Source organism: Doryrhamphus excisus, chromosome 8 (genome assembly GCF_030265055.1).
Source record: "Doryrhamphus excisus isolate RoL2022-K1 chromosome 8, RoL_Dexc_1.0, whole genome shotgun sequence".
Classification (NCBI taxonomy): Eukaryota; Metazoa; Chordata; class Actinopteri; order Syngnathiformes; family Syngnathidae; genus Doryrhamphus; species Doryrhamphus excisus.
In genome coordinates this window covers 9,877,978-9,895,004 of record NC_080473.1, presented here as the reverse complement: position 1 = coordinate 9,895,004, position 17,027 = coordinate 9,877,978, and the positions used below count along the sequence as shown (strand labels likewise).

The 17,027-nt window shown below is 39.7% G+C and overlaps 2 protein-coding genes across 3 annotated transcripts; one reads left to right on the top strand and one right to left on the bottom strand.

The window, feature by feature from the left end:
- The first annotated feature begins 102 nt into the window (after window positions 1–102).
- LOC131134803 (multidrug and toxin extrusion protein 1-like) lies at window positions 103–7,411 on the top strand. Its single transcript, XM_058080428.1, has 16 exons — window positions 103–238; window positions 392–493; window positions 2,381–2,449; window positions 2,534–2,682; window positions 2,766–2,808; window positions 2,903–2,947; window positions 3,046–3,143; window positions 3,209–3,306; window positions 3,387–3,500; window positions 4,146–4,213; window positions 4,293–4,401; window positions 4,468–4,543; window positions 5,036–5,105; window positions 5,171–5,303; window positions 6,487–6,581; window positions 6,994–7,411. The coding sequence occupies exons 1-16, from the start codon at window positions 131–133 to the stop codon at window positions 7,291–7,293; spliced, it is 1,677 nt and encodes a 558-aa protein (XP_057936411.1). The 5' UTR covers window positions 103–130; the 3' UTR covers window positions 7,294–7,411.
- On the bottom strand, window positions 6,879–15,339 carry slc47a3 (solute carrier family 47 member 3). Of its 2 annotated transcripts, XM_058080430.1 has the most exons (18): window positions 15,311–15,339; window positions 14,703–14,901; window positions 13,938–14,039; window positions 13,798–13,866; window positions 13,575–13,723; window positions 13,458–13,500; window positions 12,951–12,995; window positions 12,390–12,487; window positions 12,220–12,317; window positions 11,721–11,834; window positions 11,574–11,641; window positions 11,397–11,505; window positions 10,090–10,165; window positions 9,869–9,938; window positions 9,646–9,778; window positions 9,466–9,560; window positions 9,337–9,370; window positions 6,879–8,349 (listed from the first exon to the last, which is right to left on the bottom strand). In XM_058080430.1, the coding sequence occupies exons 2-18, from the start codon at window positions 14,823–14,825 to the stop codon at window positions 8,150–8,152; spliced, it is 1,626 nt and encodes a 541-aa protein (XP_057936413.1). In that variant the 5' UTR covers window positions 14,826–14,901; window positions 15,311–15,339; the 3' UTR covers window positions 6,879–8,149. The 2 variants fall into 2 exon arrangements, with proteins under 2 accessions (XP_057936413.1, XP_057936412.1); XM_058080429.1 differs by lacking the exon at window positions 15,311–15,339 and having other exon boundaries at window positions 14,703–15,212.
- Between the last annotated feature and the right edge of the window lie 1,688 nt (window positions 15,340–17,027).

Genomic DNA, 17,027 nt, shown 5'->3' with positions numbered 1-17,027 from the left:
CTTGGCGAAGCGCCAAGGCAAGCAAATGGTCCATCCTCTCCGACATCCTGGAAGCGACTTTGAAAAGAACATCAGAGAAAAGTTAGCCACGAGACTTTGTCAGAAAAACCTGTGTTAGCATATAGAAGACATGGCGGGTTTGAGTGACAAAATGTTCAGCTGCCGTTGGGTCTGTCACAAAGTTCCCTTGGCCCACAGGGAAGAACTTTACCAAATCTTGAAGATGACAGGGCCTCTGGTAAGAATGCATTATTTACCTTTCGGTCTGTTGAATTGTTTTGAATGATCTAATATTTATTATTTTGATTATAGTTTGGATATCATTAGCTTGTAAAGGTGACATGCATGACACACAATAGCTACTCTATATTCGTGTTATTTTTGTTTCTAGCTGCTCTCTCGAATCCTCAATTATCTACTTCCATTTGTGGTCACCATGTTCTGCGGCCGTCTGGGCAACGATGTGATGGCGGGCTACGGATTAGCGTCTGCTGTAAGTGGTCGATCATCTCATCTGTATGCTGCACTGTCGTGTGGCAAGGACACGTTTAATGTCATGTTAGGCTAGAAACAATGAGGGGGAAAAATGACGCTACTACACCATTTGGACTAAATTATCAATAATTCCATCCCTTGATACATTCCTTTTTGGTAATATTATTCATTTGTTCCAAAAGTATGGACCAAAACCTGAACATGCAAAAACCAAGACAAATTTTCCAATAGGAAATGATGTAATTCCAATGAATCCATTCCAGACACCCAATAAAATTATCACAAAATAATATTCTGGGTTAGACTCGGGCAACACATAAGGCTGTATGCTAATATTTGTTAACTCCTATACCCTTTATCAACTCTGATAAAATTGGGTGGGCAGCGATCAGCACAACATTGGAAGTCCTTCTGAGCACTTGGGAGTGTGACCAACCACAGCGGAGTGGGCGTGCCTGGAGGCGGGCCGTGGGTAGAATACATTAAAACAGACCATTTTTGAGGGGAAACACAAAATTTAAAGAAATACAGCTGGAATAGGTGCAGATTCTGGAAGATCTACAAAGCGTTCTGTGCTGGTTATTGTGTGAAGCTGCTCTATAGGAGACCACAACTCAATACAAAGGGCCAAAAAATAAGTATATTACGTCCCCTTAAACAAACCATGCTGTTTGAATATACATATTCAAGTAAATCTTACTTATATTTTTTTCTTTAATGTAAGCATTTTCAAACATAACAATGGATAAATTAACTAAAATACAAATATGAGAATTCAAATGCTAGGCTTTAACATCTTTAATGCACAACACATATCAAAGTGCATATCAAACAAACTGTGCTATTGAAAGCACACAGCAGATGGCGGCAAAAGTGTACAAATTCCTCACTGTACCGAGCCAAGACCTTAAAACCAAAACACTTGAACTTTAGAACAAATACATTGTAGGCTAGTGTTGCATTAGTGTTGTGCAATGTGGTGTAAAAAATAAATAATAGGACTGTTTAGGTGACTATGCGGTGCTAAAATGTATTGAGAAGATCATAAACTGGTGATCTAGGGTCTAACTACAAAAATATTTAATTCATTCATTTTCTACCGCTTATCCTCACAAGGGCCACAAGGGGTGCTGGAGCCTATCCCAGCTGTCTTCGAGCAAGAGGCGGGGTACACCCTGGACTGGTCGCCAGCCAATCAAAGGGCACATATAGACAAACAACCATTCACACTCACATTCATGCCTACGCTAACCACTCGACCACCGTGCAGCCAAATATTATTCATTCATTCATTCATTTTCTACCGCTTTTTCCTCACAAGGGGTGCTGGAGCCTATCCCAGCTGTCTTCGAGCAAGAGGCGGGGTACACCCTGGACTGGTTGCCAGCCAATCACAGGGCACATATAGACAAACAACCATTCACACTCACATTCATACCTACGCTAACCACTCGACCACCGTGCAACCAAATATTATATAAATTTATTTTTAATTTTCATTCATTCATTTTCTACCGCTTTTTCCTCACGAGGGTCGCGGGGGGTGCTGGAGCCTATCCCAGCTGTCTTCGGGCGAGAGGCGGGGTACACCCTGGACTGGTGGCCAGCCAATCACAGGGCACATATAGACAAACAACCATTCACATTCATACCTACGCTAACCACTCGATCACCGTGCAGCCAAATATTATATAGTTTTTATTTTTATTTTTATTTTTATTTTTATTTTTATTTTTATTTTTATTTTTATTTTTATTTTTATTTTTATTTTTATTTTTATTTTTATTTTTATTTTTATTTTTAAATACTGTATAACGACTGCATAGCGTATGCATATTAAAGTGTTCTATGCCACTCACTGACATTTGCTTCCACTTTGTTTCAGACCATCAATGTCACCACAGCAGCAACAGGATTCGGTCTGGGCCTAGCTTGTGATACACTGGTGTCTCAGGTCTTAGAAAAACCACATATTATCATACACAGTACTACTCATACTACGATCATTTTAGCTACTATTTACCCATAATTTGCGCAGACTTTTGGCGGTAAGAACCTACTACGTGTGGGTGTGATCCTTCAGCGAGGCGTCATCATATTGCTGCTGTTCTGTCTTCCCTGCTGGGGTCTGCTCCTCAATGCTCAGCCCATCCTGCTCCTCCTAGGCCAGGACCCTGAAGTGACCCGGTAAATAAGTATCTATCAATAAGTATTGATCCTGAATGGGAAACGGGTGTACGTGAATGTGTCATTTAGCGTCTTGGTTTCAGGATAGCACAACTCTACATCATCGCCTCACTTCCGGCTGTGCCAGTGAGTTGCAATTTTGCATTTTTTAATGCACAATTTATGCTAAATAATCACTAATGAGGTTCATATATGTACATCCTGTATTCAAATTGTTTAGGCAATGTTTCTGCATAATCTGCAAGTGTCTTACCTGCAGAATCAGGTGAGTGAATGAAAAACAATTGGTAATGTTAAAATGTTATTTTGAATACAAATATGGCACATAATGCAAACATAATACATATTTGTGTATGTTTTTAGGGTATAATACTACCACAAATGTACACTGCCGCCATGGCAAATGTTGCCAATGTGATGATGAACTACATATTCTTATACTGGCTGGATTTAGGAGTGAAGTAAGTACCTTTTAGCGGATTCAACCCCAAACATAACACATTCTAATACAATTTGTGCCTGCTAGTGGATCTGCGGCCGCAAATGCTCTCTCCCAAATATCCATCTGTGTTTTCCTGTTTGCTTACATTCGGTGGAAGAAGCTGCATGATACAACATGGGGAGGTAAGGGGAGCGATTGGCTGTGCTTTTGTTAGTTTTGTGCTCTTTTTGCCATATCAGTAAGAGTGCTGCTCTTCCTGCAGGTTGGTCTTTGGAATCGCTGCAGGAATGGGGTGCCTACATGAAGCTGGCAATTCCCAGTATGCTCATGAAGTGCTTTGAGTGGTGGGTCTATGAGTTTGGAGGATTCTTTGCAGGTGATCTCATCAGTGGATATATTGATCTACAGCAAGGGTGGGAAAATATTTTGAGTTGTGGGCCGCATTGAGTTAACAAAATTGTTCGGGGGTCCAGAACATATTTAACATATATTTATTCATTCATTCATTTTCTACCGCTTATCCTCATGAGGGTTGTGGGGGGTGCTGGAGCCTATCCCAGCTGTCTTCAGGCGAGAGGCGGGGTACACCCTGGACTGATGGCCAGCCAATCACAGGGCACATATAGACAAACAACCATTCACACTCACATTCATACTCACAATTGAACCCCGGTCTCCTAGCTTTGAGGTCTGCGAGCTAACCACTCTACCACCGTGCAGCCTGTTTGCACACATGTAAAACAGATATCATCAGCGTTTTGTAATGACTTATAATTCGTAAGTTCCACATTTTTCCATCTGTTTTCTATGCCGCTTATCATTATGCCTGGTAAACTCCCTAAAGTTATAGTTGGTGTTGTGTAGTGCAGCACTGAGTCAATTCAATGTCAAAGGGTTTCATAACTGCACCATTCATGCGGTGCATTTGTCAGAACAATATTAGCAATATTGTTATTATTATTATTATTTGTTGTGCTGTTGTGTCTTTCTGTCTAATATTTGGCATCTACTGTTTGTTCAGGGATGATGAGTGAAGACGAGCTGGCTGCCCAACATGTTGTAATGATGGTCACCTTAATCGCATACATGGTATTTTGTCTTTCATATTCATATACAGTATGAATATTTGTTTACGCAGTTCATCTCTGATTTATTATTTTTTTTAAAGTTCCCTTTCGGCATCCAGGCTGCAGCGTGTGCTCGGGTGGGTAACGCTTTGGGTGCAGGAGACACTAGCCGAGCCATCCTCACCTGCAAGGTGTCCCTCACCCTTGCAGGTGGGTTTGTTTGTCGTTCATAAGAAAGAGGTTTTATCGCTCGATGTAACCTGGTTTATCTTTTAGGTGCATTCGCGGTGGTTGAAGGTGTCGTGCTCGCATCCACTAAGAGTGTGATTGGTGCCATCTTCACCTCTGATCAGTGAGTCCTTACAGCTGGTGGAGCTGGCAAGGTCATGAACTTTCTGGTTGACCCACCATTTATTTGGCTCTTAATCCCATAGGAAATAATGGGAATATAAATTATCTGGGCTGCACGGTGGACGAGTGGTTAGCACGCTGACCTCACAGCTAGGAGACCAGGGTTCAATCCCACCCTCGGCCATCTCTGTGTGGAGTTTGCATGTTCTCCCCGTGCATGCGTGGGTTTTCTCCGGGTACTCCGGTTTCCTCCCACATTCCAAAAACATGCTAGGTTAATTGGCGACTCCAAATTGTCCATAGGTATGAATGTGAGTTTGAATGGTTGTTTGTCTATATGTGCCCTGTGATTGGCTGGCCACCAGTCCAAAGACAGCTGGGATAGACTCCAGCACCATGTTTACATTAAAAAAACATAAAAACTTCCACTGTATACTAAAATGTGATTTATTGAATCAATCTTTATCAATAAGAGTCCAACTGATCATTGCAGGAAGATCATCAGCCTGGTCTCTCACCTGATGAACGCTTACTGCTTCCTCCAGTTCTTCGATGGCCTTGTGGTGAGCACCACTTATGTCTATCAATAAATCATTACAAAAATAATTCCAACCCTTTTTCTGTGTAGTGTGTGTGCACAGGCATCTTCTTGGGGACTGGAAAACAGAATATACCGGCTGTGGCTAACTTCATTGGATACTACTGCATCGGCCTCACACTCAGTGTTACACTCATGTTTGTTGCAAAGCTGAGGGTTCTAGGTAACTACACATGATCCTCAAATTCATTTTCAACATAGAATGTTACATTTTGAAGGTGAAGAACATGCAAATTCCACATAGAGATGCACGAGCGGAGAATCAAACCCAGCCTACATGCTAACCAATCATCTACCGTGCGGCCTTGCCAACAACCATGAACTAAAATAGGATGTACATCAGCTGATCGAAAGTTTAAGTTAATGTTTTTGTCATACACATTTGTGCATTTTGGAACTCTACTTAGAATCTTCTTATTATCCAACAGTACAAAATGTACATATATGTTATGCGCTGACGATGGATCTGCGCGATCGATCAATAGCGCTGCGCCCGAGATGGATCCATTGTTAGCGCACAAATCGATCGATTTCTGCGCTCACGATCGATGGTATATTACTGCGCCCGGGATGGATGTGTGTAGTTTGTTTACATGCCAACAGATGGCAGCGCTTCCAAGAGTTACTTCCAAGAATCAACAAGAAGTCGATACATGCAAATTTAAAATCTTTGATTAATTGTCAAGCAGTTCACTTTGTTACCGTTCTCGGCGGGGGGAGTGTGAAACCTAACCCCTAACCCTAACCCCTAACCCTGTCACTGTATGCAATTAGCAGATCAACGATTGTCATTATATCGTCAGTGCAGTGTCAAAGCATCGGTCTCCAGCGCATGGCAGTTATATCCATCGTGAGCACAGAAATCGATTGATTTGTGCGCTAAAGATGGATCCATCTCGGGCGCAGCGCTACTGATCGCGCAGATCCATCGATAGCGCGTAATATATACACTCTGCACGGTGCGAAAGTGGTTAGCACGCAGGCCTCACAGCTAGGGGACCCGAGTTCAATTCCACCTTCAGCCATCTCTGTGTGGAGTTTGCATGTTCTCCCCGTGCATGAGTGGGTTTTTTTTCCGTGTACTCCGGTTTTCTCCCACATTCCAAAAACATGCTAGGTTAATTGGTGACTCCAAGTTGTCCATAGGTATGAATGTGAGTGTGAATGGTTGTTTGTCTATATGTGTTCTGTGATTGGCTGGCAACCAGTCCGGGGTGTACCCCGCCTCTCGCCCAGCTGGGATAGGCTCCAGCACCCCCGCGTAGAAAATGAATGTTTTAGTCTCCATTATCTTGTAAATATGTTCAAGTCAAGTCCTGACTGATTCATTGGTGTTTTCTGTATAGGTTTCTGGCTGGGGATCTTAATTTGTGTCATCTTGCAGTCCACATTTTATATTATTGTCATATTCAAGCTGGACTGGAAGCAGATGACAGAAGAGGTAAATGATGGTGGAGTGAAAGCTAATAGTAAAATGTAAAATTCTGAAAAGATTATGGTAAAGTTATTTATTTGAAAATTAATTCATAGAATGTTCTGAGTTTCTGTTTCCGTACCATTATCTTGGTATCTATTTTGCTTCAGTTGTGTGGAACCTGGTTATTTAATGTGTGTGTATATGCTGAATCCAAGATAACGAAGGTCATTTTGACAGTTACAGAAGGCAGTTGTGTAGCGAGCACAAGTCTTAGAATAGAACAGGAAAAAAAATCTCAAACTATGTATTTTTATTGCAGTTTCTCTTGAATGACAAAAAATAGACAATATTTTACCGATCAAAAAGACATAGATCAATTTTTAAAAATGTGGTAACTTGTTGCAAAGGTTAGCACTGATATATTTTGTCTTTCTAGGCTGTAAAGCGAGCCCAGAAAAGCACCCACGTTGACGGAATAGGTCCAGCTACCCAGGACCAGTACCAGCCTGTCCTGTCTGAGGACAACAACACGGTCACACAGGATCTGAACGCTGACCACCTCTCATTGAGCCAACTGCTCCTTAGGCGAGGTCTCACACTGTTTACTGCTCTCGCTCTCCTAGCGGTGGGCGTATGTTTGTACTACTTGATTCCTTTACCGGAGACGATGCACCCTAAAAGTAATACGACTACAACACTCTGGAGTAATAGCACTTATTCTGATCATCTCAACTGAGAGGCCATTATATTTATTTTTCTCCAATAGTGTCCTATTAATTTCTCTTCCAACTGATATGTATTTCATATTTACTGGAATGATTCACTTACAAAACTAATGTATCTGAGTAAACTGAGACTCTTAATCCTTAAAGTGCTGCTTTTGTGTGTTTGTGCTATTATTTCTGTACCATTGCGTAAAAAAAAAACAAAAAACATGAGAGTACTTATTTGACATAACCAGCAAGAATCCAAAACACTCTTAGCTGGTATTTACTACCTACCATAGCTTTGGCATGAACTTGGAAAAACAATGTAATACTCTCAGTTTGTACTATACTAAATACTATAGAATTACTGTAAATTCTCAACTATTGCATAAGCCTAAATATAAACTGCACCCAGCAAATTGTACATATGTAGGTCACATTTACACAGAAAAACACATTAGAAACCTTGCAATCCAAAATACAGTGTTCCCAGCATCATTCATTAGTTATGGTGAGACATGGGGCAACTGCTGCCGTGTCCCAAGCACTTGATAAAAAACGTCACAAAGACTTCAAAATGTGATATTTGACTACTTCCTGAATCTGTACTGTAAGCATAATGGCAACTGTAGATCTGTTGTTTACATAACAGGGTTCAAAGCGGATTATAGTCCGGAATTTTTTAATAATTTTTAAATAATTTTTAAATTATTATTATTTATTATTAAATTTTTAAATAATCAATTACAATGACGCATTAACGTTTGTTTTCCCCATCATATACTGTACTACTTATTTCATCTACTCCCGTCTTTTCGTCCATCTTTGGCAGCCTGCGATAGAGACCGTTGCATCATCATGCAATGAGGTATCCTTCAGTACAGATCACGTGACCCGGTTTGTCATCAGTATGTTCATGATGATCCCAGCAGCCAGAATGCTGAGCATGAGTGCCAGAACCACACCCCGACGCAGAACCAAACGACTTTGGGCGAGCTCCCGTTCCACAGGGTCCATCAGTGCTGGGTCGTCAATATCGAATAGATTAGTAGTGTCTCCTTGTACCTCGCAGCTTTGGGTGTCATCTTTTGGGGAAGGGATATGTATGTTAATGTCTTATTCACACATGTTATACTCAAAAATATATTGTTGTAATGCTAATCAAGACGTAGAAAAAAGACTTAGCAAACAAAGGCAAATTTATTTACACAAAAGTCGGGCAAAGCCTTCGGCAGTTATTATTTACACGGCAAATAATGTGTGACGTTCCAAAAAAAAACACAAAAACACTGAATATAACGGATATCTTTGATCATTCAAGGGGGGGAAATCAGGTTTGTGTTGGCCTTTCAAAGCCATAATGTGTGTCTTTGCCATTTGATGGCACTTTTGGCTCACCTTTCCGCCCCCCTCCCTCTACAACCAAATGGCTGCTTTGATTGATATTCTGGACTGCTCATGTATTTGTAAGGGGGGGTTAAACCTTAAAAAAATTTGCCTCTATTGTCGGGTAAGGTTTTGTTGATTTCTGTAAAACTATATTATTGATGTATTCACTTTTTCTTTAGAGGTTCCACAAAGCTCTACCTTAGATACCATTTACTTTCCATTGTATAAGTTGCATCTGTCATCTCTGCACAAAAGCAAAGTTTGAAAATAATATAATATATAAATAGCTGCACGACGTGGAGTGGTTAGCGCGCAGGCCTCACAGCTAGGAGACCCGAGTTCTATTCCAGTGGAGTTTGCATGTTCTCCCCGTGCATGCGTGGGTTTTCACCGGGTACTCTGGTTTCCTCCCACATTCCAAAAACATGCTAGGTTAATTAGCGACTCCAAATTTTCCATAAGTATGAATGTGAGTGTGAATGGTTGTTTGTCTATATGTGCACTGTGATTGGCAGGCCACCACTCCAGGGTATACCCCGCCTCTCGCCCGAAGACAGCTGGGATAGGCTCCAGCACCCCCGCGACCCTCGTGAGGATAAGCGGTAGAAAATGAATGAATGTGTTTGCTTATGATCTGATTAAGAGTACAGGTATATGTTGTATTTGTATTACAAATGGCTCACCTGAGTTGACACAAACACCAGCTCTAACCTGAGCCTGGGGGAAAAAAAAACACAAATACATTTTGTTAATTTGTCCAAATTGCTTCACATTGCATTTTTGGAGTGTCAAATTAATTCCTACATACTTACTTCAACTGTAACTTTCTTCCAGTCCATTCTCACCAGGTAGAAAACCAGGAACAAACACTGCAGGGAGACAGACGTACACAATCCCGTCCACAGACCTAAACAGGAAGTCATTTTTTTAAATCATTTTTGAACATTCCACAGTGGAGGAAACTTAAGAAACTCGATATCCAATATCCATACCAATGATTCCTAATTTGGCCGCAAACATCAATGGCACTCCAATCGGTAAAGCAACTCCATAATAACACACCACGTTGCAAACCGCTCCTACTTTCTGCATCCCTGTTCCTCTTATTATTCCTCCCATGGCCACCTGCAAGGTCATGTAAACTCAATGCTGTTGCTTTATTTGCACCCAAAGCATATATCCAAAAATCAAGAATATCTGATACTCTAAACTTACTGAAGCTGCATCCATGAGGATGAATGGAGCGTAGAAAACCACAACCTCGCCAACCTTTATGCTGATTTGTCTGTTGGTGAACAGAAGAACATTATCAGTATGATTAGAACATATGTGGGACAAAAGAAAATGCTACAAAATATAAATACTCTTGTTGGATGTCAATGAGACTATGACATAACAGGGTGGGAGATTTGTGGTCTAATTCATGATATACTTACTCATCATATGTAAAGGCATAAGCAATATGATTCCTCAGGCTCCCAATAAAAGCTGCCAAGCATACAGATACCGATACTGTGTGGGAGAGATAGACTGAATGTCATTGTTCATCATGTCAATATTTCTGGAATCGTGTGAAAAAGCGATTGCTCCCCTAAACCTGGTTGGGCCACCCTTAGCAGCAACAATTGATATACATATTCATCACTTGCTTTACACCCCTGACCCAGAAGAACCTGTGTTAACCCTTAGATGCATAAGGTTGTTTTCTTGAAATATCTTCGTAATGAAAAATTGTTATCATTTCATATTCCAGGTATTCCTATTTGATATCATGCCATTCACATTTTTAACTTACCTTTTATGCATTTTAAGATTTTTTTTTTGTGTGTGTTACTACCCCAACTTTCCATAAGTAGGTCAAAAATGACCTGCATGCATTTTCTATGGAATCCAATAGGAACCTTTGATTCTTATCAACTTTGGCTGTCAGGAATAAATTAACTGTAGACCACAGTGTCACACCTCAGGAAGATTATTTTACACATCAAGTGCTAATACAACAAGTATTATCTTCATATAATGTTGTGTATGTGTCCTTCATGACTGTTAGTATTATCAACATATTAGCCTACTTTATAACTAGCTGACACTAGCTGGCTAACATTACTATATGTATTGTTGGGCATTACTCTTTTGTTTCCTCATCCACGCCTTGGCTGCTAGATACGCAGCTGAAATGGTCCTAACAATGGCCTACCTAAGATCTTCTGGGTGTGTGATGTACGCATGCCCTACACAATAGATGGTATAGTTTACACTGGGAGACAACCATGGGTAGCAGTTCAGAAGAATTTAGGGAAAACATTGTCCAGCAGTTGTGTAGTAAAGAGAAACAGGTGTCAGATCTGGCCAAATAAGAAAGATCACAAATTCAGCCATAGGTGTGAGAAATGCAATGTACCTGTGTGTAATTATCACAGTCAGAAACGGGTAGTTTGTCTGAACTGCATGCAGTGATGAGACAAGTGGAAACACACAATGGATCCTCACATTTTCTATTGTTGTACGGTGTCATTTTCTTTTTCAAAGATGTAAAAAAGTGAAAAATTAAGATGTTTCTAACATGAAATAATTCTTGTGTGGTCCTAAATATAATACTAAATATCATACAAGTGATTATTCCTAACCAAAAATGGCAAAATTGGCATAAAAATGCATTGATTCTAGTATGGGTCATTTTTGACCCACTTATGGAAGAGCGTAGGATCCAGTCACTCGTGCATCTCAGGGTTAAATGACTGACCCGCACAGAAGAATGCTGTTTTTGCAGACAGCTTGGCCTGCTTGGTATCTCCAGCTCCAAGAGCATTCCCCACCTTTACACAGCCTGCCACACTGAAGCCTAATGGAAACTGACACCAAAATACAGAATTAACAAAAAATAACATTGATATTGAATAGGAGATCGTGTTCAAATCACCATGAAGGCAACGTTTGAAAGCTCATACACAATAGACTGTGCACCAAGTTCCACCTCACTTATGAGACCTGTAGAGGGATTGTTTTTTTTTAGTTCTTGACTACATTCAAGTTAGCGTTGAATGTGTTGGTGGACATATTCAGGTACCTGCCAGGAAGCTGCCAATCTCAAATGTCCACCACTCTACGCACAACATGACCATGCTAGGGATGGCCAAGTGAATGAATGAGCCCCAGTCCTGAAGGCAATCTTTGGACCAACCTAGGAGGACAGTTCATTGGTGTGTAATCAAAAACACAATTGTCATATAATTCATGTTAAATATATTCACATTCTATTACAATTGGGGCTCAACAGGTTTCCCATATCCTGTTTCTAAGCAAATAACATAACCGTTTTCTTCTTCCTGTGTCTTGTTGTATGATTACTTAGTTATGTTAAATACCACTCATGATAAGTAGCGTGAACAATATTACATTTATAACTATCATCAAAAACATTATGCTTTTGAGATGCTTTTCATGGAAGAGTCATGGAAGTTCAAGTTGTTTTACTCTGACTCCTAGTTGCTTCACCCATTGTTTACTGAGGGCAATGTTTACTTACTAAATTAAAAATTTCCCTCTTGGACAAATATTACAATTACCTCCCCAGGTAGCCTTGTGAACACTTTTAAATATGATATAAGCGTAGAGGACACCAGCCATGGAAAACTGGGACAGGGTGTTGGCAAGGGCAGATCCTCTGTGGAGAATATTGCATTTTAAGGTTATGAGGTTTAGTGCAATTATTGATGGTGAATGAAGTAATACTTACGCTACTCCCAGATTTAATGCAAAGATAAAAATGTAGTTAAAGAGGGCGTTGAGGATATTGACCACAAAGCCAGTCATTACTTGTGGCCATATGATGCCCTGAAACAGACAAATGGGATGTTATGATGTCTAAACTGGACATATTTTGCAATAATATTTGTTATTTTTTTAAAGTCAGCCGAGAGTGATGAGTAATTTGACACAGTGCGAGTTGCCTCAGTGATTGACAGCACACAGCAGAATAAGAGAATTCACCTTTCACAGTCAGTCCCTGGTGGTGTAATGGTACAGCTGCTCCACCGGCATTTTTTTGTTGATTTGTTATTTTGCAGTAAAAATTATTTATTGATCAAGTTGTTCCCCATCTATTATTACATATAATTCCAAAACTAAATTCATGTTCAAGTATGAAAATAGCTTTTTGTGTGGCGGCTACAGCTGCCAAGAAGGAACCCCAATTTGATTTTCACGGATTCAATAATTCAATAAATTACAATATATTCTGGATGCAAGTTCTCAACAATACTGTTTATGTTTTTATGCTTTCTGATTATGGACTTACCTGATTTTGCAAGTATTTTGTTTCCAATGAGTACATGAATGTAGCCTGTGAGATTTAAACAAAGATGTTTTATTATAAAGCATAGAAATACAACTACAAATACTACTGCATAAGCAATTGACCACACACACATTAGGGTCATCTGTTTCTATGCAAAAATTTCTAGGGCACAATCATTTCTGTCCCAAAGACCAAAAATATATTGGTTAAAAAATAATTTATGCTTACACACAGCAGGAAAAAGACAAAACGAGTCAACGCCAACAAGGTGTCCTTAATTTAAAATCACTGCCTGATGTCTGTGTAATGCAAGAGAGTTATATTATACAACTTAGACCACCCTAATTGTTAATTCCAAATCAGAAAGAATCAAAATTGAGCATTATTATCTTTGTAAAGGAAACAAGTTTGAGATCTCGTTAGATTATGTACGTACCTTACTACGTAATGTTTTGTTGGTTGTTAAGGATTTATTCCATTTATTGTGTTCAGTCCTGAAATACTCACAGGGAGTGCTGGCATGAAGATCTTCACATACAACTGTGACAACCTGAAGGCACAACTAAAGTCAGTGATGGACAAATCTCCCAAAACGGGGAAAACACATAAAATAAGTTGGCTGACCTGGCAACATTTGGCTCTTGTCCCACAGCCAGCAGAATGGGCTCAGTGTTGATGAGGATGGCCCAACAGGGAAAACACGCCAGAATCAGAATGAGGATTGCCCTCTGCAGAATCACCCCAACTCTCATGAGGTTGCCGCTTCCGAATGTCTAAGACATGAACACATATTTTTTAAGATGTAACCCAAGGAGAACATATGAGAGTGACAAGCTGGTGGGCATACCTGAGAAATCAAAGTATCACATGCTGATGACAGCCCTGAGCCAATAGATATGCCTGTAACATTAATGACCTACGAATAGGAAGAAAACAGTGATGTTCTACTGTACGTGTAGTTCAATTTCATATGACATGATGACTTACTGCTATTGCCAGAGCTACACCTGCTAGCTCCTCTTTTCCCAAATGGCCACAGAAGACAGTGCTGATTAAACTCACGGAAAAAACCATGAGGCTGGTCAGAATCTGTTGAAGTAGAAGAACGTGAGATTCATTCATTTATTTTCTACCGCTTATCCTCACGAGGGTCGCAGGGGTGCTGGAGCCTATCCCAGCTGTCTTCGGGCGAGAGGCGGGGTACACCCTGGACTGGTGGCCAGCCAGTCACAGGGCACATATAGACAAACAACCATTCACACTCACATTTGGAGTTGCCAATTAGCCTAGCATGTTTTTTGGAATGTGGAAGGAAACCGGAGTACCTGGAGAAAACCCACGGTGAGAACATGCAAACTCCACACAGAGATGGCCGAGGGTGGAATTGAACCCTGGTCTCTGGCTTGCTTCTTCCTACTCCTTTTTGGACATGTGGAACTGTTAATTGTACTCTGTGATGTATTCAGGTGTAAAACATATATGTTCAAAATGAATGAAAAAAATAACCATAACCATGCTGAACTGTAGGAAAGACACAATTACATTGATATTCACTTTGTGTTACTAGCTATTAAGACAATAATGGCTGTGTTGACTCATTTCAGTGGTTTGTAAGTCTATACTGCCATTCAAGCTGGAAACTCAGTTTACACTCAACAGTGCGATCCCGGTGTCATTTCTGTAATATTAGCTAATATTGTCCCTTGAGAAGAGATAGTGTAATGAAACTGTTTCTCGTTCATTGCCACTCACCACAGGTACAGCCATTCGAGATACAGCTTTAACTTCTGTCTTGAAGCCAACGGGAGCCAACTTGCGTATGTATCGGAATAGAAAACATTCTTTCCAGGAGGTAGAAGAAGAGCTCGCCATCATTCACAAGCACAAGCTAAGCTTATCTTTATGTTAGGCTGCAGGAAATAGAATGAACCTCGTTGAGTCCGGTTGTTTCCTGTTGGAATTGTGACGATGGGAAGAATATTGTTTAATCATCTGTCCATAGGTCGCAGGGAGGGAGTTACTTAAGAGGCAAAGGTGTCGAAATTCAAAACAATATCAAAGGAAAACGTGTACAGTGCTTATCGCTTTACTGCTTTATTGTATCACCGTCGCCCTCTATCAGTCAGTCAGTGAGTCAGTTTTCTTAGTATTACTTATTAAAGTATGATATCTACATTTTTCCAGGAGATGGAGCCATTGTATTTTATAACACATATTCTACTACTGTATTATTTTGTCTTGTAACACTCGGGGGAAATTATTTGAATGTATATACATAATAATGAATAATACTTATCTTTCATAAGAGTTAATAAACTAGTATAATGTACAATTGCACATTATATTTGTAAGCTACTGACCTAGTTCCTGCCAAATAGTGAGCCCACCTTTTGCCGATTCAGCTTCCGCTTCCGTATTATACCCTGGGCGGGTTTGGCCGCCATTTTAGGATGCAAAAACCAGAGAAATAGCATTGAAAACTTTCCCTCCGGACACTGCTCAGCAGTAGACGGTACTCTCTTACTCATTATCAAACTGGTTCTGTCAGGGCGGGTTTGGCCGCCATTTTAGGGTGCAAAAACCAGATAAATTGCATTGAAAACTTTCCTTCGGGACAGTGCTCAGCAATAGACGGTAAAAAAAACACAATTTTTGTGTCATTTTTGTCATGTGTGAGAATAGTGTAGGTTTATAACACTGGTTGTTGTAAATAAACAGAATATTGGATTAGATCTAAAGTGTATATATTGTATGGGATTCCTAATTCCTAGCTAATTTGTGATTAGTTGTATTGATAGTCATGAATAACCCACATTATTTTAAAAACCCACATGTTTTTCATTGTGAATCCTACCCACACAGATGTTGAGTAGCTTGGTGCATTTTTTGCCCTACAGTTTTTGGTGTTTACATCGTCACCAGTTGTGAATGGTGCCACTTTTTGGTGTCCTGCGACACAACAATGCAGTCTCTGCCATTTCATTTAAGAGAAATCAAATCTTAAATGAGTTTTCTCAGGTGACTGAATACAAAAAGGTCCCTCAGTCATCCTGAATGGGTTCAATGCTCTCAATCCGCTGAGTGAAACTGAGACTCGCCTTCATGTGGCAGGCAGGACTGATGCTATCACACAGGTGACATATTGTCTACCTTTTCTAATGGTTAGGTGATGCCATCAGATGGAGTGGACACACTAACTGAGCTTTTTGACCTTACATTTTGGGAATACATAAAAAAATTGTCAAAGAATAAAATCTAAATATTCACAAAAAGTGTATTCCAATGAGAAATAAGTTGCAATTTTATGAGCATATTCTAAGGAAATATCTTAAAATGTGGTATTGAACAATAAGTAATTTTTAAAAAGTAACAATATTATTTAAAAAGTTACAATTTTATGAGCATATTCTAAGGAAATATCTTAAAATGTGGTATTGAACAATAAGTATTTTTTTTTAAAAAGTAACAATATTATTCAAAATTAAACAAAACAAAATAAAAGTTATATTTTTGGTACATTAGATTGGGAAAAAGCTAAAATATTTGAATAAAGTCATAATATAAGTAAGAAAATTCCAAATATTATTTAAGAAAAAAGTTTAAATCCAATAATTAGGGAAAAAAGCAAATACAGAAGTTTGTAATAATAATCTGCTTTTTCACCTATGTGCTTTAGTGGCCCTTCATCTGTTTCATTTTTCAGCATTTATGAAAAAAAAACTGAAAAACAACCATTAGACAAACAACCATTCACACTCACATTCATACCTATGGGCAATTTGGAGTCGCCAATTAACCTAGCATGTTTTTGGAATGTGGGAGGAAACCGGAGTACCCGGAGAAAACTGGGTGGAATTGTACTCGGGTCTCCTAGCTGTGAGGCCTGCGCGCTAACCACTCGTGCAGCCCCCACTGCATTAGACTGATTAATTTTGTTAAGAATTGAGGCCCCTTTCCTGGAATCTGCATCAATATTTCTTCCATGGACTTCCACTCTGCTTTTATGGAAAATAAGGGTTGTCTTTGGTCCCTTAAGTTGGAACTTGTTGAAATTTTAGGTGGAGTTCCCAATTTAGC

Excerpts from the sequence above, each read along its gene's own strand:
- LOC131134803 (XM_058080428.1), top strand. The coding sequence starts at position 131 with ATGGCGGGTTTGAGTGACAAAATGTTCAGCTGCCGTTGGGTCTGTCAC. Across the intron at positions 2,450-2,533 it reads GTGATACACTGGTGTCTCAG|ACTTTTGGCGGTAAGAACCT; the intron begins GTCTTAGAAAAA and ends TAATTTGCGCAG. Across the intron at positions 5,106-5,170 it reads AGTTCTTCGATGGCCTTGTG|TGTGTGTGCACAGGCATCTT; the intron begins GTGAGCACCACT and ends TTTTCTGTGTAG.
- slc47a3 (XM_058080430.1), bottom strand. The coding sequence starts at position 14,825 with ATGATGGCGAGCTCTTCTTCTACCTCCTGGAAAGAATGTTTTCTATTC. Across the intron at positions 11,835-12,219 it reads TCACAAGGCTACCTGGGGAG|GTTGGTCCAAAGATTGCCTT; the intron begins GTAATTGTAATA and ends CTGTCCTCCTAG. Across the intron at positions 10,166-11,396 it reads AACAGCATTCTTCTGTGCGG|TATCGGTATCTGTATGCTTG; the intron begins GTCAGTCATTTA and ends TCTCCCACACAG.